Source organism: Limanda limanda, chromosome 19 (genome assembly GCF_963576545.1).
Source record: "Limanda limanda chromosome 19, fLimLim1.1, whole genome shotgun sequence".
Classification (NCBI taxonomy): domain Eukaryota; kingdom Metazoa; phylum Chordata; class Actinopteri; order Pleuronectiformes; family Pleuronectidae; genus Limanda; species Limanda limanda.
In genome coordinates, this window is record NC_083654.1 from 10,062,573 (window position 1) to 10,086,984 (window position 24,412).

Below are 24,412 nucleotides of genomic sequence, written 5' to 3' on the forward strand. Positions count from 1 at the left end.
GTCATCCTGTTTTTTTTTTATATTCGCTAAGAAGATTCATAAGCTGGACTGGGCTGTCTTTTTCTCAGGTTGCGAGATTTCCACCTTAAAGAGTTTCCCCTTAAGCTTTTTAAATAAATAAAGTATAATGTGGTAATAAGTACGTTTTAGTGGTCGTCGACAGATTTGCCCTTGCATATATCCAGGCAAGCTTTTGCCTGTCTTTATGCAAAAGCTAACCATCTTAACTTAACACTGAACTGACCAATATGATATAACATTAAAACTATTGATTAAAGACACTTTACACAAATCATGTCCATAAATCTAGATTTTTTTAAAGTTATTTTAAGGTCAGCAGATGAATGTCACTTTTTTTATCATCACCTGCAGCTTAAACCCTTCTGAACTATGAGTTGTTCTTATCAACAGATATCTTCAGTTTTTGATTGCTGCTGCAGTGTGTGGGTGTGAGTCCTTGTGTGTAACCTCCTGAGAAATGCACCCATAATGCACACCTCCAATAGCGGCCTGAATAATAACCCTTAACCTGCAAATGACTTTCATTTGTTAAAGAAAGCATTTGGTCACACTCGGTGAATGACTGACAGCCATGTGGGGAAAATGTGTTGAATTGAACAGAGCACACTCTTGAGAATTTATATGTTTAACTGCTTACTAATGCATTAGGTCAACTGCTCAAATCATACTTCCCATTATCAGCTTCCTCACCCGTGAAGCTTGTACATTACATGATTTGATATATATTGGTTGTGTATTAACCCAGCCGTGCTCATATTAACTCTTCAGACCTAGTATTCGGCAGATATGTTCCAATCTGAACCAGAACTGTGACGTGGTTCATGCATCATGATGTTCTTCTGCATTTGTGCTGCTTGTCCTCTGTTTTAATACATTAATATCCACCATAAACATAAAAGCCTGTTAAAGGATTAGGATTTTTAATGGGTGTTTTTTTTGGGGCCTTTTTTGCTTTATTCAGAGGAAAATACATGTGTGAAATGGTGAAAGAGAATAGAGGAAACCGAAAGGGCGGAATTGAATCTGCGGCTGCTTCAGGTTATGGTGGTTGTGGTATCAAGAAACACCATTAAATTACCAACTCACTAAACACATGCTAACTCACCTGGTAGCACATGTGCCTCCTTTAATGCATGTTTCTTGAAACTACATCTTCCATAACCCATATGGATTCTGAACATAATTCTTTACAGTTTATAGTCATGTTAATCATTAATATAAGGTGAAGGATTGCTTACTGAAAGAGGTCACCATGTTAAAGATGTTTTTAAATCATTATAGTCTATTAAAAAGATGGAACAAATGATGGCCCACTAAGACAAGAAATATCACTAAATGAAAACATATAATTATACAGGTGAAAATCAAATCAGTGCATGTAATGATTTCCAATACACAGACAAACCGACACGTCCGGACACCTTTGGTCACAACAGGGATTAAACCAAAGTTTCGTGCCCATTGACGTACTTACAACTTTCATCAGGTTTCCTCATGTTCAGGCTCAGGACTCTGACCTGCACAGCTGAGCCGACCGAGCTGCCAACCTGCCACCATCCTCTGTCCGTCTGTCAATCAAAAGACCGCATATGAAGCTTCTCTTGACGTGATGTTTGTGCTGCTCTCCACCCCAGCAGCAGATGTGGCAGGGACACGTTTATGTGTCACACAGACAGACACTCTGTAAAGAGATCACAGAAGACAGCGAGGAACATAGGGAGGAGCGGTTAGAGACGGGTAAATTAAAAACACTGAGGGAGCTGACAGAACAGTCAGTGTGATCGAGGAGCAAGCGAGAAAGGAAATTATTTTCTTGTTATTTCCTCTGTACTTACTCTGAGACAAAAATGGAGAAAAGCATGTGTGCTCTATGATTTTCTGTTTGAGCAATTGATAAAAACGACTGTCAATTGTGGACATGCTTTTTGATCGCTGACAGTGGACATGAGGAATTATACACTTCGGTAGACCAGTTCTGTAAAAACAACCCAGCTATTGTTGAGGCATTAATGGAAATTACACTGTAACAATATGAATGTATATAATCATACATCATTTACCAAAGCTACTTTACTCAGAAAAATCAATGGGCTATATCCCATTAACCTCCATGATGAACTTAGCATCAAACCCTCTTGACTCAAATCAACTTTAGTTGGAAGCTGCAGCCCACGACGGTAGAACAAGGGGCTGTTGTTGCTCTAGCTAAGTAATAGTAGTGCTTGCTTACCAGCTGTAACAGATTGTCACCATAGGACAATAGTGAAGTCAGAGGCGGCAATTTACATGTCAGAGTTGCATGTAAAAACGACGTAACAGCCGAGAAAGGACCAACGCTGAACGAGATCTAGCCTTTTTATAATCTGCCTTCCCGGTGCGCCTGCATGCGAGACGCTACAGGCAGTCTGCTTGTCAGTATTTCCTTCTGCATCGTACACACTGTAAATTCAAAAGTATGATTCACAGCCCTTTTTCTCATCTTGACAAATCCTGGGAAATCACTTATTGTACAAACCAGGAGGCTGATGAGGGGAGGAGAAAACAAATTTGCATGTAAACAGCCTGCTCTCTAAAAGGACTCGTTCGCCACAGAAATGATTTCTGATGACGACTCACCGAGCTCCGGGAGATTCTTCCGTTTGCCTAAAGTGCGACATATACAGCAGCAATGTGTTATTATTGCATTAATTGTGGTTATATTGATTGGTTTAATTAGCGTAAACAACCGGGAGCGTATTGAAGAAGATTGGTAGCTATCTTTTTAATAGCATTGATATCATCAAGTGCTGATGTTGATCAAAATTAATGACCATACTTCCCCTGAATCCCAGTTGCGATGCTCTATTTTCACTTGTCTTCCCCTCAAGCTGAAACAGCGCCCCCTTCCTTTTTTGAGCTTCACAGAAATCATCACGTTTAGTCCGAAGAACCTGAAAGGGCTACATGAGTGAAAATTGAATTAATGTCACTTTGATGAAAACTTTTGAGTCAATGGGGCATTATTTAGCTTGTGGTATCTGGTAGACGGTAAACATGAAGAGTTGATGATCCTGGAAAAGGTAGCAAGAGCAGGCCACATCTCAACACCTCCCTTCAGCCATCCGATGAACACATGAACATTCACTGCTTGACAACCGCTAGAAGCCAACTTTACCGGACTCCCTCGCTAACTTCTGACGTCTCTGCTTCAGCAGTGTGTGTCTTTCTCTGTTCTGCCATATTTATTACAATCCTGTGAGGTACTGGCTTTTGAAGATTCAGGAAGGGGATTTCAACAAATAAGAAAAAAAGTGTTGCAGAAACATCTTACCAACCTTCAACCCTTTAAGTGACATTCCACTGCAAATGAGGAAGCCAAGAAAACCTTCTCCAACCATCACTCCGGCAACAGTGTGCTGTGGATAGCAACCATGGTGGATTAATGGATTCATGATGTTGGATCTTTTCACTCTCATGTTTTTAGCTTAAAGCAATGCTAGCAGCGAAGCTAATGGGATGGCATTGGGGGTTAATCAGCCAGTTCACCAGTTTGCTCCAGGCTCAAATATCTTTGAGCAAAGTTTTCTTATGAGCGTTATACACAATTTGCTGTAATCTACTAGTTCCCGAAATTTTACTTTAACTGAACAAACAATGGATTTGATGAATCTCGACCTCGACCTCTGCTGATGATTCTTGTGGCTCTATGATGGATGGGCTGTTGATTCAGACGTCACCTGTGGCTACGACACTATGAGAATGCAAACACAAACTGACCTCTCAGCTTTTTCCGTACGCTTTATGCATTTATGTTATTTACAGGTCACATGCTTACATATAGGTGCAAGCTGTTGCTTAAGAAATCGCTGGATCTATTGAAGTGAGTCACTGAGTGCGCACGTATCCCCTGAAGAGGACGAGAAGTGGGATAAATTCCTGCTTGCGATCCTCATGATTGGATCCGGACTTTGCGCTCCACATTCTTTTACTCGTGTCTCGTTGCTCGTCTCCCTCTTGGCATCCTGTGCCACACAAAAAGCCCTTAAAACATCCTCTGCTCAAGTTAAATAGCAGCTCTGCTGAAAACTCACGGTTTTAACAGATTATACGGCTGCCAGCCGCGGTACAAAAGGATTATGAATGGGAGGTAAATGAAGCACTTGATGATACAGATTCAGTTGAAGTGCTATTTGGGTTTTCTTATTAAGTGGGTATCTTTCAGATTGGGCTCTTCTTTGGCTGACGTGTCTCAATATTCACATTTAGGCCTTTTGTTCAGGTTAAGTGTTGCACTCCTTCGTTCCATCAGATGGAGTGAACTGCCAAAGGAAATCAGAGGACCGATTCAAACGGTGTGTGAGAAAGCCGCAGTGAACATGACTCCGTTTGAGATCTTTGTATTCCACATCAGCTGAGGTACCGACTGAGGGGCTTCTTTTGGTTGGAAGGCTGTGGCAGATTCAACTGAAGTTTGCCCACCGTGCCACATTACTGCCATTCTTTAGTGACGTCAGAAAGGATTATTGAACAAATTATGCAGAAGAATCACAAGTTGATTGTGAAATAATCATCTTTAGTTCTCATAGAGAGAGAGAGACTCGTAAACACCAACACATCGCTGCTTGTGTCAGACTGTATCTCTGAATGCAATGGGCTGTGGTTGTGTGTGTACTTGTACTCGTATATTTGCGAGGACCATATTTAGCAAAAGACCTTATGGAGTCAGGACATTTTTGGAAAGTGAAGACATTTTGGCCGTTCCTCACATTTTCAAAGGCTTGTTTGAGGGTTAAATTGTATTTTTAAGATTAGGGTTACAATTAGTTTTAGGTTAGGGTTAGGGTTAATGTTATTGTCAGGCATTTAGTTGTAATAGTTAAGGTTAGGGTAGGTGAAGTGTGTGTGTGTACGTGTACGTGTATGTGTGTGTGTGTGTGTGTGTGTGTGTGTGTGTGTGTGTGTGTGTGTGTGTGTGTGTGTGTGTGTACTCACCTTCGTTTGAGACATTTCATTACATTTACAATCACGTAATGCAGTCCTATTTCCAAGGGGAATAATACATGTGCAACAGTGAGTGAGGGAACTTATTATAGCGAATAATCCATGTAATGACTCAACTCTCCATGTAATGTTCTCAAAGGGACATTGGCTCATTTGGTGCAGCATCCTTCAATGTTTGTTAGTGGACTTAATCCCTAATTGGTCTCAGAAAAGGAGGTTTGCGCACTCTATTTTTAGTTTGTTATTTTACCTATTCCAAATAAATTAAAAAAAGGTTCAGAATAAAAGAAAAAAAAAACACACACACACACCACCATCAGCTGTGACGTTCACATGAGGAAAAGGCACTTGAGACCCGCGCTATGTGCGGGCGCAGCTCTGACGCGTTTGTCTGCAGCGCGTCTGGCGCACACGGATATAAAAGCACGCAGCGCGCACCAGGCGCCCAGAAGAGCTGAAGACACCAGGACAGCCATCAAACCTCCCACTGACCTACTGGGAAATGTGAGTATCTGCACATTTGATTCACAGAAAATACTTTACATTAATTTACAAACTTGTTGAAAGTATCTCCACTGGACTTTTGCTGGGTTCCTAGAGCTCCATCACTAATAATAATGCTGTTTTTTATTCGGACCAACTGGAGATGTATCCCTCAAGCAATGATATGAAGCTTAAAAATATCAATACCAGCTTAGATGGTAATAATTCATGCGTAATGTATGATTATGACTATATTGATCAGTTTCCCTCCTGCTCTGCAGATGCTTCCTAACTTGCTGAGCTGGCTCGGGACTCTGGGGCTCCTGCTGTGGGCGCTGCTCTGCCTGAGCGCCCTGACCGAGGGATACCCGATGAAACCGGAGAACCCCGGGGAGGACGCCCCGGCGGAGGATCTGGCCAAATACTACTCAGCCCTGAGACACTACATCAACCTCATCACGAGACAGAGGTAGGCGGACTAATCACATCTTCATATAGGAGATCAGCACAGCCAGTGGCCCAGTGGAAGATGTCAGAATGAGGAAGTTAGAGATCAGGTTTAAATTGATTTCCTCTTAAAATTACTGAATTGATAAAGACCTCTATCATGTATTTCATTTTGCTTTATTCTATTCTATCAATTTCTAATTATTAACATTTTCTAATAATGAGATTGTCTTTATCAGCTAAAATGTACTGTTATGTTTTTCTACTTTAAAGCATTTTCTCCTAAATCCCTTAGCAGTTTGCCTTATCCAAGATAAGTAGGAATTCTGTATTTTTGGCAGATTAAAATGATATATATATATATATATAATTATTTATATTTATATTATATTTTCTATGTAATATGACAATTCAGAGTTAATCTGTAAATCAGACTGACTCTGGCAGGTCTGGTGGCCCCAACTTATTCCCTCTCACTTGTTTTCAGCAGGGAACACCTGCTGCCGAGTTACCTCCTGTAAATACCAAAAAAAGAAAAGTTAAAAGCTGAGGAGAAGTGACTGCCTCAGCATGTGACCCCACCGTCTCCAGGTTTCCTCTGAATGTCAGGCGCTCGGATGCTGCTGCAGGCATTTAGCCACGCAGCAGGATGAGCGCACTGGCACAGCTTATCATCTGAGGGACAGAGAAAATAAAATAGGACCACCCGCCAGGCAGCTCCTGTCTGTGCCTGCTGGGTCTCGGTCCGACTGTGTTCACTTGTGATTGGACCAAAGGCAGGAGGACATGCAGAGTTGTAGGCTCAGTTATCTGTTACCCTGGGTCTGCTTATAAGCCAAGTTCTTCTTCTTTTTCTTTCATCTGTTCTGTTGCTCCAGCCAAAAGGTTGAGCTTTATATTGCAATAAATAGAAAAGTCTCATATTAATATGTGTCTCTACATGTGCGTCCATCCGTCCATGTGTCTCTCTTTGTGTCTCAGGTATGGGAAGAGGTCCAGTCCTGAGATTCTGGACACGCTGGTCTCAGAGCTGCTGCTGAAGGAAAGCACAGACACGCTTCCAAGGTGTGTGTGTGTGTGTGTTTGTGTGTGTTGAATGAGCACAACCTCTCTGTCACCCTCACAGGAAGCTGATCCCTTGACCTTTGCCCCTGTCTCACCAGATATGACCCATCATTGTGGTGATGCTGCCATCAACGTTGAATCCACATCACAGCCGCCGCCCCGCCGCCGCTGACCTTCTGACCTCCAAACCTCCGTCACGTCACTTTCCTCCTATACGCCAAGAGACCCCCCCCCCGCCTCCGTGCCCCTCTTACCTCTACGAGCCGCTAAGCGTAATCAACCCCTCCTCCTTAACCATCACACAAGGTCAAAACTGCTTGTAGTGCGTGCCATAAAATTGTAAATTGTTCACTCAGTTATCGTCTGTGACACATAAAGGTGAAGGGGGGGAGGGCCATGTTGTTTGTGTTGTATAAATGTGCTATTAAAGAATCATTGTTTAAAGGAATGTTTCCCCTGGTGTCTGTGTGACGGTCTGATTGTAGCACAGTTCAATCTGTTTGTGCAAAATTGATGGTAAGGCTTGCAAAGTCACATAAATTGAGTTTTCAAAATGTCAGAACCAGACTGCATGAGGCAGATTTTAATGGAAAAGTAGAACTAGATATTAATCAGGGTGAGTCAGGATGAGATCACTGGTTCCTGAATGCCACACGACACATCTCAAACAGTGTGTGCTCCCCCGCTGCATGAGATCGAGTTTGGGCTTGCTGTGCCGCACCCGGCATGCCAAATGAAACTCACTTTTCACACCAGCTGATGTGGCTCTGTGAGGCAACATATCTTGGCAAGTGTTGTTTTTGGTTTATAGAACAATTTTAACTGGGTCTGAGAAGCATGAATGGTCCCCTATGACCAGAAAGGATAAATCAGATCGAAGGGGCCAATTGGGAGGCTTATGGCGCTCTCTTGTGGCCACACTGACTCCGGCACTACATGAGTGAGGGAAGTGGCTATTTTTCAGGAGCATCATTGCAATTATATGGGTGGTTAGTCCAGGTCAACCGGATGGAACCAGCACACACACAGCACAACTCAAGCCGGTGAGAGATGCTGCAGAATCACAGGCTGAGCTGGAAAGACAGAAGAGGACAGGTTCTTTATTCAGTCACTGTCAACACCTTGATTTTTGTTTGTTCTTTCTTCAGCTTAAAAAAATGATGCTCAGATTTAGATGAAAGGTAAAAATGTAAAATAAAAGTAAGTCTGTACGGGCATGGGGTGGGGCGGCATCCAGATCTTTATCTTAAAGCGCTCTGTCGGTGATTAAGTTTATGCAAACAATTTTTATTATTGAATTTCTACTACTTTAGTTGACTTTAGTCAATGAAATGTAACCTGTTAGATTAATGTGATCGTATTTAATTGAATTTACTTAATTTACTCATTTAAATTAGGTTGATTTAATGTATGTTTGTTGAATGTACTCAATTAAATCAAAATCCTTTAGTCATAATGTGACCTTGTTGGTCCAATTAGTAAAACAACTTTACACTAATAGGCCTCTATGGTTTCATGATATGATGGTTAAGTCATGGTTAAGACTCACAGGCTTAGGACGGAGCTGCGGGATAAAGACTTATGTTCCTTCTCTCAGCGGAAAACCTGGACTCTCGGGTATATGGAAACAAATTAGCTAAATATTACAGCTCAGAACATTAATCTTCATCCAAAGTTCTCGCTCGGTAAATGAGTCAAATGTCAAATTAGTTAGTAAATTAGTAAACGGAAGTCCAGGTCTATAGTTTGATGATATGATGGGTTAATAAAGGTTAAGATTATATTCCTGATACTTCTCCTTCCCGCCCTGTCTACACGGCGCGTGTACATGTTTGTTTCGGTGTTTCCTCTTTCTGTGAATGGCCGAGTGTGTGTGATAGAAAATACTATATTCACAATGTAACACGCAGCCCACTCACTCGCGGAGGGTGGGACCTCGGGCTGCCATTGGCCTGAGCTCCCGTGACGTCAGGAGGGGAGGAGGCGGGGCGTGTGGGTTTGATTGGCACCGTGTTCTCTCTGGTAGTCTGCTGCGGGACCAGGACAGACAGCTGAGGGGGGGGGGTCTGCATGTCCAACCGGGACGGCGAGCGTGCGTGTGGACTGGCGCGGACCGGCACGATTCACAGGTGAGTGACGACTGGTCCAACGGGTTCTGTAGAGTCCTGACTGTCCTCCACTCGCTGCTGTGGGACAGAGACAAAGACACTCGGTCCTGGTGGAGGTGCAGCGGAGTTTGACAGAAGGTAGCGGTGGCAGGGGGGGGGGGGGGGGGGTTGCCCCCCCGTGGAGCCCGCTGCCGAGGCTCTGTCCGGGCTCCGATCGCTCTGGTCCGTTGTGGATCCGGACGCGCTCCCTTTATCCCCCCCCCCTGTCTGTCTGTCCTGCTCCTCACCGGGGAAGGACCGTGCAGGGGGGGGGGGGGGGGGGGCGGAGTGGTTAGAAGTGCGCGCAGCCACAATGGATCCGATGGGTATAACAAAAAAAATGGCCGCACGTGTGGTGAAATAGGTGCGAATATAGCAATGAACCGGTGATATGGTACCGAGCTGGAGGATCTCTGACTGGGAGAGGATCATTGACTGACTGGGAGAGGATCATTGACTGGGAGAGGATCCTTGACTGGGAGAGGATCACTGACTGACTGGGAGAGGATCACTGACTGACTGGGAGAGGATCACTGACTGACTGGGAGAGGATCCTTGACTGGGAGAGGATCACTGACTGGGAGAGGAGACCTGACTGGGAGAGGATCTCTGACTGGGAGTGGATCTCTGACTGGGAGAGGATCCCTGACTGACTGGGAGAGGATCTCTGACTGGGAGAGGATCTCTGACTGGGAGAGGATCACTGACTGGGAGAGGATCCCTGACTGGGAGAGGAGACCAGACTGGGAGAGGATCCTTGACTGACTGGAGAGGATCCCTGACTGACTGGAGAGGATCCCTGACTGGGAGAGGATCCTAGACTGGGAGAGGATCTCTTACTGGGAGAGGATCCCTGACTGGGAGAGGATCCCTGACTGACTGGGAGAGGATCCCTAACTGGGAGAGGAGACCAGTGGAACGAGCTGATGGTTGTGGGAGGCAGGAGGGAGATGATAGACTGCGACATCCACCAGCAAAACCCTTTGGGCTCCAGATAACACGCAGGGAGTGTGTTTTAAATATAAAGAAAAAAGTCCCATTCTCTTATATCATATCTGCAATATATATATAGAACAATTTCTCTTATTCCGTTATGTGGGGAAACTTTCAGGGCAAATATCAACAGAGCGTTGTGTGGATGCGGAGCGGTGGCTTGGCACAGACCGGATGCGCAGCCAGACGCTCCTATTGATTGGAATGTTTCTGTCCTCCACTGTGATCCCTGCGTGCACCATTTAATAATAATAATGCACTCACAAGATGTCAGGCCCACTTTATGCAGAGCACTTAGCGGAAACTCAAAACCACCTACACACAGCCATGTCATAACAAAGTATCCGACCCAGAGGAGAGCACCTCGGGGTCAGTTCACTTGTCACAGGGTTAGAAGCTGATCAGGCCTCCTGCACGTGCTGGGGGAAGCCCTGGCTACACGACATCCTTGGGGATCCTTCCTGGGAGTGGCCACCAGACTACTAAGAGGGGTTATTGTATTTCATGTAGAGTTTATTGGTCTTCCATTCTTCCTCTATTACAAGCCATAATCTGATTTGAAAAATCGAATGAGAGCAACAAAAGGAGGAAGGGAAGGAGACGGAGACAGTTTAGTGCACATCCAGGGCTGGGATATACAGCCACAGATGTCAGAGCCAGAGATCCAGGGTGACCTTTATTGTTCTGCGAAGAGGCAGCCGCAAAGTTTGAGACTTTTCAGGCCCTCGTACGCATGCACATCCCTTCCTGTCGGGGGGGCGGAGGAAAACAGGACTTTCAAAAACACACGCTCTTGATGTTGCCGCTCATGAGAGATGTCTGTGAGTCACTCAGAGACCAGATCCAACACTTAGAAGCCTCGACTTTTCCATTATTGATACACAGCTATGGGAGAGAGATGGTTCAGAGAGGACAGGAGCAAGAAGTGGAGGAAGAGAGAAAAGACACTCACACACACAGACTCACACACATGCACAATGACTCAAACCTTCCATAAGAACAACACATCACCTACATACCTACAATCAAACCCTCCCTGCCCGACAGCAGACTGCACCTCCCTACTGTTAACACACAGACTAACTGGCCCCATAACAGTGATCATAAGCTAATTACATCCCTGCCAAGAAAATACACAACTAAATTACGGAGAGGAACATTACTTTTTTATGTGTGTTTGTGTGTCAGAATTGCTAACAGGCAAAGAAAAAACATCTTTGATGATTTTTTTTTTTTTTTTTTTTTTTTGCTGCAGCCTATAGTGCTGATTCACCAGATTTCTTCCAACACAAAGGCCTTAAAGGGGCACGCCACTGCAGATAAACAATAAAATCACTTAGATGGCAGAAGACGGTGGGATTTTGTGTAGAAGTGTCCTCCTCGTGTCTCTATCACCGAAAAACAATCTGTGTTGCTCGATTATCATTCAACTCCACGCAAGATCCAAGTGATGCTAATCATAAATACGTGAGATAAACAGCATATTTAATGCTAAGAACGCATTGGCATTAAGATCATACGAGGTCGTGATGTAACCAGATCAAAGTCCCGTTCATTTCAGCCCGTGCTTCTATCAAAGGAGATGCATACGTTTGTAATTCTCCTCCAATATTCGCAAAACGTGACAAGACAAATTGAGGAAGTCAAACGCCTCTCAGCAAGCCTCGTTTCTTTCTCCTCTTATCTTTCCCACGTCCATTGAATTTCTTTTACATCACTTCTCTAACTTTGCAGTCTTGTTAAGTGCTGTTGCATCACCTTCTCCATCCCCCTCATCCTCTTTTCCTTGATACTAATGATCGGGAGCAGGAGGCTGCATGACGGGGAAGAGCGAGAGACTGAGAAGGAGCAGGCGCGGCCATGTGGCGGGTTAGATTATGTCAGAAGGTGCTCGTTATTGAGTTCTCTGCATGTGCAGTGCCGAGAGGGTTCTGACGAGCTGCACGCGGGCGGCTCTGTAATTGTATCTTCCCGAGCTGTGAGGGGAAACCTCACCCAGGAGGGCGTAATGGTCAGTTTTTGGCGACTCGGGGAAAGTGCACTGATGCAACTAATGGTGTCTGTGTTGAATAGTGGTTATCTAGATTGCAGGTGATGAGTAGAGGTATAGGCATGAATCAGCAGAACGCCAGAGAAAAGGTGCTTCCTCACTTTGTAGAAACTGAGCTGATTTCATCAACTTGCTATAGAAGCCGGAATAATGGGAGATGAAATTCTGCTTACAGAATCAGGCTATGATGACCATTAAACATGTATTGATCTGCTAACGTGGCCATCTCGGGGGGGGGGGGTCGCAGGGTAATCCTCTTATTGAGTGCTGTAACACAGGGAGTGACCTACATAAGGCTTGTTGTCTGGAGGCAGAGGGCGATGGCTCCGAGTCAGGACAGGATGGAGTCGGTTAAGGGGAGGGGGGGGGTTGTATGATGTAGGCTGTCACTACACATACATGCACGTCCACATGTATGTAGGCTACACTCTGCTTCCGTGAATAACTCCTTCCCTGCAGTGTTCACTAGCACACTGGTGTGTCATACACAGCCTCCGAGCTCAGGAAAGTTTACTAATGGCTCCGTGTGCCCTTGGAGTCGGCCAATGACGTGACACGTGGACCTGCCGGCGGCACAGAGGGCTCGCCAGCCGGCTTTGTTATTCTCAAGTCAGTGAGAGGAACCGAGAGTGACGGCTGCTCTCCGAGCGCAGAGAGAGTACGTGTGTTTTTAATAGAGGAGAAGAGGACCTATAGACGTGATTTGAATGGCTCCTCCAAGATGAGTGCTGCCTTACTGGCTTGCCTGTGTGTGTGTGTGTGTGTGTGTGTGTGTGTGTGTGTGTGTGTGTGTGTATTTGTGTTCCATGACCCTGAGGGACGTGTTCTACTCCATCTGAGACTATGAACTCACAAAATGTGTTCAGTGAGGCGCCGCTTCGGAGGAAGAGAGAGATTTCCTGCCGAAGCCGGACAAGAAGTGGAGGAATTAAAACCACACAGCCTGCTGGTGTTTGTCTGTGCGTGGAATCGCGTGCATATACACACACTCGCACACACACGCACACTAGTGTGTTTATGTGCGAGTGAGACGGCAATGATGTTTTGTACAAAAACAAAACCTCTGATTCCCCCCGTAATCCTCCCTTCCATGAGCTGTCAATCATCTGTGTACTTGGCAACCAGAGGGCACTTTTTGTTGGCTCGTCCGTGCGTTCAGATCGGCCAATGGCAGCTAGGGATTGAGTATGACCACTTCCTGTGATTTCTCTCTCTGTCGCAGGAGGAAACAGGAGCGGGCCTTATTGGATGTAACAGGCCTTCAGTGGGAATCCTGAGTTTAGGGCCTGCTTATATGAGGCAGATTGACCCGGCTGGTGAAACTTTGTAATGTAATGTTACAACCCAGTTTGTAGTCCTTGAGATGACCTGGTTTTTGCATTGAAGTAAAATGCATGCACAAGCTCCCCTATTCAAAGTAAATCAAACTCTCAGGAAGCAATCACACACATTCAGATGTAATTCAACTGTCACCAGAGGAACTCATGTTACCAGGGTCTGGAAAAGACAGATAGTCATTATTGGTCCTCAGACGTCCTCTCACACCTGACTCAAGACTTTCTGGTCTCTTCCCTCCTTCTTTCATCCCAAGGCTTTGGATTCCTTTCCCTCAGCTCCCACAGTCTAATCCTTTTTTCTTCTTCTTCATGACCGCTAATCAATTCCCTATTTGCTTGCTCTGAATCTCTTGCCCTGAAATTCTTCCTCTCATTCTGCTCCTTCCATTTCATACATTCCTCTAAAACCAGATCATTCCCGTCTCTGTCTGATCACTACACGCCTCCTCCCTCCCTCGTTTGGCTCCTGCTCTGCTCTGTGGTGCGGATGACTTGGTGAGGAATTGCCCTGGTGGCTTTGCCTCCATTAACATTCTTCCAAGGGATATCCTTCACTTCCAATGAGTGTGCCGAGCCTGATTGTAATCTGCGTTGCGTAATGAATTGACTCCTCACTTCTCTTTCTCTCGCTCGCTTCGTCTCGAACAACGAAGGACCAATTAGCTCTGACATGGTGGGTGAAAAGTCCTCCGAAAGGCACAAGGGATAATGGCAAACCGGTGATGAGTAGATGTCCTATTGTGTGATGTGATCACCTTGGAAACTGTTCCGACAGAAGAGAAGAGCTTCAGGTCAAAGGTTATGTGGACAGTGTGACGTCCTCTTGAATGTGTGTGAGAGAGTATTGACACTCTTTAACCTTTTCTCAGACATTAACTTCAGAGACAGTCTGAACCATTGGGTCCGGACCTTCTCTGGAGGTTTCCTTTCACATATGAAGAACGCAGCAGGAGATTCTCCTCTCAAACACGACGGATGGCGCAGCAGGCCGGATGTAACATATGAATTCCGGCGTGGAGATCTCGTGTATTTACAGCACATCAACACCAGTGTCAAAACTTTTCCGTCCGTAGCATGTTAGAAAGGCCATCGATGGACCCACTTGCTCGTGGTGAATCCTCCGGAGAATCTCCTGCAGTTTTCTCACAAGGACTCATTGGGACATTATCCAGAGTTTTACCTGGGGGTCTGGTCGGAGAAAGTCCAGAGAAAGTCCAGATGCTCTCCATCGGACATTTGCGATCTCACACCCGAGCGAGCAGGTACAACTTTTGGCTTTTATTGGATAATCTTTTCCAAACTCTTGCTTCCCTTTCCTTACCTAGCTTGGGGCGAATAGAGAAATAAAAAAGAAAGTGAAAGAGGACGAACTAAATGAGGGGTGTAAGAGTGATAATGTATTGTCCTGTGGGCGAGTGCAGGCATCAGTTATTTGTAATCACACCATTTTTTTGCTGGCTTGCATTTTCTGTTGGTCCATTTCACAATGGCTATTCAGAGCAGCACAAATGGGATTTATCGCTGCCCGACTTTGCAGTTCTACATTAGACAGATGATGCTGTAAACGTTGCACGCCGGTGTCTTTGGGAGGTGGCTGGGGACATTCAGTCCAGATTGGAAATTGACTCGTTAACTGTTTTAAAGGTTTTTAAGATTTAGGTGAAAGGGATTGACTGGCAGAGCTGCAACATGCAACTCCACCACTAGATGTCACTACATTCTACACACTGAACCTTTAATTGCAAGGACGCATCATTTTCACTATTGTAGGGCCGATGTTTTTTCAAACTCGGGTATAACACAAAATAAAAAATAAAAATTCTATACAAACAATATAGAAATGACAGTTTCTCGATTGCCCTAATCTCTGATTCCACTAATATCTGCTGCAGCTGTACTCGCATATGATCCAACATCGATAACTGCACAAGTAAATCCTTAATTTGGCAAATATTAACCAATAAAACGTCCACGTTAAACACTGCGATGGCGTAAATGCGTGAGTGTTAGTGAGAGATCTCTCTGGGAATGAATGTGCTGTGTCATCACTTGGGCATTTACTACGTGGATGGCGCCGTGCCAGGGGATGATGCATCCTTGAATGAGCCGAGTACAGGAACGACCCTGGATGACTCTGTTCATCGCTGCGGAAAGAAAAACGGCCTCCGTTCTCGAACAGGGCGGCCGCCTCCCAAAGACGTGGAGATGGCAGAGATGGATGTAACAGATAATCCACAGAGTGAGGAAAAAACAAGTGTGTGAGGAATGATGAAATCGTTCACACATCTCTCTCTCTCTCCCCCTTTCTTCTCCTCTCTGCAGGTCTTCACAGTTGACTGATGAGTAGCCAGTAGGACTTGGGCTGGGCTACACCGACCGCACAGGTAAACACAAACGTCCTCTTCCTCTCTACTGTAGGGAGCATGTTTTCTGCATGCTAAAATAATCGTTACAGCTCGGGGGGGAGCATTGCCAGGTTCTGAAGCAAAGGATGTGCTGTTCACTGCTTTTAAAAGACACAGCGCAATGGAAACAGCTGGTTTTCAAACAGTTTGTGTAAATTACAAGACTATTAAAACGTTTTATGTACTCGGAGGGCCATGCTCGTATTAATCTAAACCAGTGCAATTGAAGTTTATATGAGAAAAATCGGCATATATCCATCCGATGCCTGTAAATCCTACCTGTCCTTCCTTGGCCAGTATGTGTCTGTCAGTGCAGGTACAATATTTGACAGATACCTTCTTATACACAATGATACAACATTTTCAGTCTGATCCCCGTAAACAGAGCTCTTACACACACTGCTTTCTCTTCTCTTTGACTCAGTTCAATTTACATACTGAAATGAGGTTGTTGCTGAATAATAAACCAATTATTCTAATGGAACCACGATTTAGATGAACTCATTATAGACCGGGAGCTCTGTGTTTCTCCTAAAAATCCGTGTTGACATCCCACAATGCTTTGTAATGGCCTAAGTGCTTTTCTTTGCTTTGCACACTGCTGCTCCTCCACAGTCAAACTAGTTCTTTTTACTTTCTGAAGAGAAACAATTAGTCTGACATTTTGGAGTTAAGATGTGAGTGTGAGTGTGAGTGTGTGTGTGTGTGTGTGTGTGTGTGTGTGTGTGTGTGTGTGTGTGTGTGTGTGTGTGTGTGTGTGTGTGTGTGTGTGTGTGTGTGTGTGTGTGTGTGTGTGTGTGTGTGTGTGTGTGTGTGTGTGTGTGTGTTTGAGCAACAAACTGTGAACTATCTTGAGTCCTTTGAGGGAAAAGTACTGGAATATTGAGTTCACACCAAGAAGGGAAAATGTCGTGCTCCCGTTCACACTGAGGTCAGAGGCAGCCTTAGCTAAAGAACATTTCTACCATCGCCACACCGGCCCTGTTCGCTTTTTCAGAGATGTTTGAGAGCCCGATATGACGAGCGAGGGACAGAGAGATTCTATAATCCCCGTGCTTTCGTGGCCAGATTAAAATCCCACGTCCCAAATTGGGGGAGGGGCTGCATGCAGGGCAGTGCCTCGGATGGAGCACAGGGGGGGCGGCGTGCAGTGTGGATTAAAACCTACAGATCTGCTCCGTGCACAGCTGTGGCGCTGTAGGAGGGGCTTGATGGATGGTGGAGGGGCGGAGCTTGTCCTTATTCTCGTCAACAACAGGACGTCTCTTTTGCTCTTCCTCTGTTCGTGACGTTTCTGATATTACAAGCAAAACCAGGAACATTTCTGCTGAGCTTGTTCAAATGGGTTGTTGTGTTAATGTCATTTATACACAGGACTCTTATGCAGTTGCTCAAGGGGTTCACCGGCTGCTTGGTATTTAGAGGATGGTAAATATTGTACCTCAGTGAGTTTATTCATCACTTTTAGCCTGAAAGTTGAGACTGAAAAATCTCAACAGATGGGACTGCCATTTTACTGCTATTCATTTCCCCCAGAGGATGAATCGTGAAGACTCATCTACTTTTACCAGCGGCTCAAAATTGCGCATTTATCAAGTGAAATGTCCCAATTGATCCTCTACACTATTTTATGGCTACATCAATATGATCGCAGTTTTATAACTCTTTTACACAGAAATTAGCTAAAAATGGCAAGTGAATACTTTTTCAGTGCCAGTAGAGGAGTTTACCTTTCTGAGTTTGATCCAATACTCGCAAAAGCTAATGACATCCCCAGCAGCTCGGTGCTAATGCAAAGAGATATTAGACTGCCCTCATGTAAAATGTTGCGTGCTTATTTCTATTCCAGTCTATCGCACTGTAAAAAAAAAATATTTAAAAAAAGTCAGTACTGCACCCAGTATATTTCCCAAATGAATTTGGCTCAGGAGTGAGGCCCAAAAACTTTCGTAATCCCGTCAGCACCTTATTTACAGTGACTTAGCATCAAGTCAGGTGATAAGGGCACATTCATTTCAGTGGGGACATGAGATGAAAGAAAAAAACGAGCGAAAGAGAGAAGGAAAAAAAAAGAAGCTTCATTTAGACCGACACAAGCTGCTTTAAGGAGGTGAGGGAGTACGTCCGAGCACGACCCGCACACAGGGAGTTCCGAACCCTGAGCAGTGTGAATGGGAGAAAGAAGCAGGGAAAAGAATGGGAACGGAGGGTAAGCACCACCCCCCCCCTCCCCCTCCCACCCCCCCTTCAGTAATACTTACATAAGACCACTTACATAATGGCACATTCAACTGGTGTGTATGTACGCGTGTGTCAGTGACATGACATGCAAGAGGGGGGCAACTCAACTTTGGGTGAAGCCGGGGAGGGGGGGGGGCACAAGGAGTGGTATTGGAGCAACAGCAGGAGAGGATTGTGGGATTATGTGTGTGTGTGTTATCAATGGGGGAGGGGGGGCAGGGCTGGGAAGGGAAGGTATTAAGGGCCGAGTGGAGGGTGGGGACTGTCGAGCATTGAACACATGTCCACATCTGTGTGTGCGATCCAGCTCTCTACCGCTCTCTCTCTCTCTCTCTGAAATCATCTTCACGCCAGACCTTCTTCACAGATTCCTCCCCATCATCTCTCCACCTCCTCTGAGCTCCTCTTTCCCCTCCTGGTCTCTGAATATCCCCTGATCTTAATCCCACTCTTTTGTGTCGTTCTCGTTGTTTCTCGGTCATTCTCTAACCTCAAACCCTCCTTCTCTCTCTCTCTCTCTCTCTCTCTCTCTCTCTCTCTCTCTCTCTCTCTCTCTCTCTCTCTCTCTCTCTCTCTCTCTGTCTCTCTCTCTCTCTTTCTCCTCTGCACCTTCTCCGCTCTGTTTTGTTTGGGAGTTTAGAGAGACAGCAGTGCCAGACAAGAGGATTTGGAGGACAGACGACATAGTTGCAGAACTGCTGGTGGTTGACTCGTGGTTGTAGCCGTAGCATACTGTTGGCAGTAGGCAGCGAGAAGGAGGGCTTGGCGATGGTCACGGCTGTGGAGGATGCCTGTCCCAATGGGGTGCGGGAGGAGGAGAAGGAGGAGGAGGTGACGGCCCTGAGACATGCTGGAGTGGAGGGGCCCCCGGCCGAGCAGTCCACCCAGGGAGCAGAAACGTCAGGAGGTGAGAAAAGGAGGAGGCGCTGTGTATCTTATTCAGACCTGGAGCCATACTGTGGTCTTTTTTTGTTCTGAAATTCGAGAGGTAGGGATTGATGAATGTGTTTTGATCAAATATTCATAAGTGGAAGGCAGGTAGAGGGATTCACCTGCCAGACTTTTCATTTATCTTTATATATAAATAGATGATCCAACAATCTTTTGGAGTGGTGGTTCTACACCCGCGTTGATCTGACGTGTCCCTGCACCTACGTCAGAGGAACCTGTCACCGCCTGTCATGTTCCAAATGTGTTCACCCGAATTCAATATTATTATTGTAAAGGCTCTTTGAACTATCAATATTTTGACTGATTTAGTTTTTGTTTACATTTAGCTATTTCAACTATGTAGCAATTTTGCTAACTATTTGAACTAATATATCTGTTGATTATAATATCAACTTTAAACATTTACATGGGAATGATTTACTTTTAGCTATCTATTTTAACTGCTTTATTATCACTTTTAGCTAACTGGGTCAGTTGTTTATCCATAAAGTTAAAGAAACTTTGCTACTTAAAAATTTAAGCTACTAGGCAACTTTTAGCTAACTCGTTGAGCCGTTTACTCATTATCTTTAGTTATTTGAATTGGTTATTATTTACTATTAGCGCAGTGTTACTACTTTAAGCTAATTGTAAAAAGCTAAATAGTCCTGTTGTTTATCCATAAAGTTAAAAGTCTTCGCTATTTTGAAAGTTATTGGCTATTAAGCTACTTAAAAGTTTTCACTATTTATTCATTACTTTTAGTTAACCTTTATATCTATTAGTTAAACTAACAATTTTTGAAGTGTTTATTCAATAATTCAGCTTCTCTACAGTTGTTGACCACCAGGCGGCTGCAGAAGGAATCTGAGGCTTTTGTGAAGCTTTTGCTTTGTTTTGCCTATTTTCCCAGAAGGAGAAATACACTAAAATATATATAGTGTATTTGTTATGAGTGATGTTACTTTCGTTCCAGTCAAGGTGCTCCTGTGATTTCAACCTTGCGAGCTGAAAAAAGAATAATAATACAGGTTGCTGGGTCTTTTCCTGAGGGATGTGCCTGGAGTTCCTTGAAAAACGTAGGAATTCTTAAGTAAGGACTCTCTTCATTGGCATTCAAACCACTGCAGTGCTGTTAGGTGTGCACCCGGGCGGTGGTTCCATGGTGAGAGAGACTGGAGACACGCCAGAGAGCTGCAGAGAGAAATGAAAGAGCAGGTATGCAGGATGATTCATTATGTAGATGAACCAACCAGCTGAAATGAAAACACCCTGCCGCACTGTACTCTGCTCTCTGAGCGTTTCCAACTTCTTCATGGCCAGGCTGAGCAGGAGGCCGGTACGTGGTTTTATCCGTGCCATATTTTGTAGGGTTATGGAGACTTTAGGTAGGAGGCTTGTTGGAATGAGTAATGTACACACAAGTACACGTGGCAGGGGGGGGGGGCGCGGACTGGCCGGGATGAGCAAACATTCCTGTGGTCGAGAACGCGATGACACAACGAGCTGACCAAAGTTTGTCCGCATAAGAGAAGGGGAGAGAACAAGCTGGATGTAAGCTCGGATACGTCGGCGTGTTTTCGGGATCGTGTTCAGGTTTGTTAGTGAGGTCAGTGTTAATGTTGGATTTCTTTCTCTCCGCTTTGCACATTTTTTAATCCGACTCCTACAAGTTATTTTGTTTTTTGATGCAGGAATTTGAAGAATAGCTAAAATCAATCAATCAATCAAATTTGATTTGTATAGCCCATATTCACAAATCACAATTCGTGTCATAGGGCTTTAACATGGTCTGACATCCTCTGTCCTCAACCCTCAGCAAGAGTAAGGAAAAACTACAAAAAAAACCCTGTTAAAAGGGTAAAAATACGTAGAAACCTCAGAGAGAGACACATGTGAGGGATCCCTCTCCCAGGACGGCAGAAGTGCAATAGATGTCAAGTGTAGTAAAACATCATCAGGATTACAGTTTTTTAGCAGCATTGATGAGGGTAAACATTTTGAAGGATAACTTCAATATGGTATGTTAAGCAGTCCTGCTGCTAAAAAAAACACAAGTGTAAGCGATTGAGAAAGTGAGTCAGTGAGTGAGTGCACTGCAGCCATGCTGGTGTGTTAATGCTTGTTTATGGTTGTGTGGAGTCTTTACAATTACAGCTCTGAAAGATTGTGTGTGGTCCCGAAAACTGAGTACCCTGCATATTCTGTGAATTAGTAGTAGGAGGTTTATGGATACCAATATATATATATATATATATATCAAGAGATGAATGTATCTGTGTGGATATAAGGTTTGATCATCTGCAGTGATGCTTTTTAACCCCCCCACCCTATTTATTCTTCTTTAAGAGGATCATAAATATTTAAGGTTTGTTTTGGATGGAGCCGGCTGTTTATGGAGTCTGTCTGTGCTCTGCGTCGGTCAGACCGCAGCCAGGTCCTCGGCCCACTGTGAGATCAATTGTATTTTTACAATCTCTTCCTCTTTAATCATGCCACCCCACGGCCCCTGCATGAACGACGGATGAATGATAAGTGATTGAAAACAATGACTTACTGATGTGGCAGTTTTTGTGCTGCAGACCAGAAAAAAAGTGGAATTTTACAAAGCGATTATATCTGAGATACATTAAAAGATTAATTTGGGGTAAAAGGGCCTTCCGAGCCCTGACAAAAGAGGCAAACGCGGAATTCTGATTTTTACACGTGAGAACAAAAGTAGTAGAAACATGCGTACTGATATGTGGAATGTGAAACGCTGTCTCGTGTAAAATAGCTGAGACTGCAGTTATCACGAATGAATTGATTTCTTTTGCGACGGCCCGTTGATTGAGATTTCACCAGAAATCAAGCGTTTGTATTTCCAAAGCTGAGATTTTAGTAAGTGCCACTTCTTCTAAATGGGAGACTGAAGTATGACTTGACCTAATGACATTGAGCATGAGTCAGGGTTACACAGTAATAATGGGATAGGGGAACACAATACAGTACGTACATGAGAGTGAGGCAACTGCATACAAGTGCTGACTGGACATACATTTACTACCCACGTAAGTGTATAATGACACACACACACACACACAAACACACATTCCCAGGGCTTTAAGTGTCTTAGATGAGCTTACATGGGCATTACATTTGAGACCCTGGCATTAAGGCGTTAACTGGCTCATACCTGCAGTTCTCACCTCTCCCTCTCTCTATCTCTCCCTCCCTCCCTCTCTCTCTCTCTCTCCGTTTCTGTGAACTGGACTCTATCACAGTTTGTTTGTCAGGAATCATTCTCACAACTTCACTCTTGAGAACCTGGAGATTTGTTGTGATTGAACATGCATGTTATGGTGTAGATAGAAAGTTAGATAGACAGGATATCATTGAGCTTGACGGTAGAACTTATGCTACCGTTCTGCACTTTTCCCCCGAATGATTCATAAGCTGTGTCTAAACAGACCTGAGTTACTGAGCCTCCAGAGGGAGCTTTAGTTTGATCTCCTGTGCGACTTGTGTTCGCAGCCGTGCTTAAAGAGAGTGAATGGGCTGCAGTCGTGATCAAGGTCACATTATGAAATTGGCGTTTCATTTGCAGACGATTATTTGGACGATTTTTTTTGCAGTAGCCTGAAAGTTAGAAGCTGGTTCTGAATAAATATAATAAATATATTGACACTTGTTTTACTCTGTCCAGTCAGCTGGAGTCTGACCTTATGGGTGCAATGTTCTCAGTCCCCTTGATCCGAATAACAGTCTTTTTCTTTTTAGATTTTTGGGGAAACTGTCAACCTTTTCATATATTGTACACAGTATTTAATATACTATTTGTATCCATTTGTTAATGGTGATTATATGATATTTGGATTACTGATATTCCCACAATTACAATAGTTCATTCTCATCCTGTAGTTAAGCTAGTTAAATTTAGTCGTGTTTGACATATTCTTCAGCAGCCCTCCTCTGAAATATTAAAATTTACCTCCTTCTCCCTTATCTTTTATACATGAGGTATTTTCATACTTGGCCTTGAAAATACCATTAGGCATTTTGGAGATAACACGTTATGGATTTGGTTGATGATAATCATTTTTTTAATACCTTCGATCGCCCTTGTTTCTCAAGCTAAAACCCAAGTTCTGGTTAAAATATTAAAATAATCTTTTGATCTATTATGAAAAGATTCCTATGAATGAATCACCTATTCCACACATATTACATTGTCCTGCCAGGTTTTCAGTTACACATTATTCCAAGGTTTAGCATCTTATTTAGTGAGTTAGTCTCTTCTGCCTCTGCCACAGTCGGTTCCCTTCCTGTCATTTCACTCTCAGTCTCATTCCTCTTGCAGTGTAGGCTCCTGCCACTAGACTCCTCTGTAAATTGTTAAGTTTTATATTTGATATAGGGTTTTCTCCATTGCCATGAGTATCTGGGTATCTCTCTGATCTGTATCCTCCCTTCAAGACTGTGAGAAAGTGGCCAAACTTTCATTTTGTTGCTGAGTCAGTGACCTCTTCTCTCTCTAGCTGCTGCAGTGTCTTACAAACTGTTGAGTGTGTGTGTTTATGCTTTGTATGACTTTCACGCCTGAGCTAACGCCTCCTTATCTCTCTCCCTCTCTTTTTCCGTCTGTGTCCGTATCTCTCGGGCCCGTCCGTCCAGCCATGCAGCAGGTGTTGGATAACGTGGCTGAGCTGCCCACCTCCGCGGGGGCCAAGGACATCGACCTGCTCTTCCTGCGCGGCATCATGGAAAGTCCCAATGTACGTTCCCTCGCCAAGGTAGCACACGCACATGGACCAGGGTGAGGCGGTCTAACATGCTGCCCGGGTCCAAGCCCTCTGCCTCACACCTGCACCCAGCTGGGCTTTGCTCGCTGTGTCTGAGGTGCTGATGTACGATGTACGACAGTGCATACATTCTGTGTGTAACAAAGTGATGTAGCAGTGCATGTTGACTGTGCACACATCTCCAGTGCTGTTCGAAGTCTGCTGAGCTCTGAGTTCAGTCAGGGGACAGCTGTAGTTCCTGCTGGACACGCTGTTGTCATTTCCCACATTCAGCTGCTCCCCCCCAGGGATGGATCTTGTAGGGAGGACAGATGACTAAACTAAAACAAATACTCCTTCTGACCTGTACCAGTGAGATATACTGCAGGCAGAGGCTGGGTCTATGAGTCAGCAAAATATATATTCCATGGTCAACCAGGTCCAAACAGTCTGTACACGAAGAATCCAATGTCATGGTGGAAATCAATTTATTCTAACTACTCAAATCTAAAAGCTCTGTTTGTCTCATCGGTGTAAGAAACCTTCTCACCCT

The 24,412-nt window shown here is 44.4% G+C and overlaps 2 protein-coding genes across 5 annotated transcripts in view; both read left to right on the forward strand.

The window, feature by feature from the left end:
* Positions 1–5,765: 5,765 nt before the first annotated feature.
* Positions 5,766–7,073, forward strand: npy (neuropeptide Y). Its single transcript, XM_061093335.1, has 3 exons — positions 5,766–5,953; positions 6,913–6,996; positions 7,058–7,073. The coding sequence occupies exons 1-3, from the start codon at positions 5,766–5,768 to the stop codon at positions 7,071–7,073; spliced, it is 288 nt and encodes a 95-aa protein (XP_060949318.1).
* Positions 7,074–9,068: 1,995 nt separating this feature from the next.
* pals2b (protein associated with LIN7 2, MAGUK p55 family member b) overlaps positions 9,069–24,412 on the forward strand; it is a 24,610-nt gene continuing 9,266 nt past the window's right edge. Inside the window, exons 1-4 of one of the 4 annotated variants that reach the window (XM_061092555.1) lie at positions 9,069–9,125; positions 15,846–15,907; positions 18,810–19,076; positions 23,753–23,853. In XM_061092555.1, the coding sequence (XP_060948538.1) occupies positions 18,938–19,076; positions 23,753–23,853 (240 nt within the window). In that variant the 5' untranslated portion in view covers positions 9,069–9,125; positions 15,846–15,907; positions 18,810–18,937. Of the gene's footprint in view, positions 9,126–15,845; positions 15,908–18,809; positions 19,077–20,628; positions 20,709–23,752; positions 23,854–24,412 lie in introns of those variants that run through there. The other 3 variants (XM_061092559.1, XM_061092556.1, XM_061092558.1) reach the window with 3 other exon arrangements.

Bases quoted from the DNA above. Each gene is read 5' to 3' on its own strand.
- npy (XM_061093335.1), top strand. From the start codon at position 5,766: ATGCTTCCTAACTTGCTGAGCTGGCTCGGGACTCTGGGGCTCCTGCTG. The intron at 5,954-6,912 runs GTAGGCGGACTA...TTTGTGTCTCAG, and splicing joins AACCTCATCACGAGACAGAG to GTATGGGAAGAGGTCCAGTC.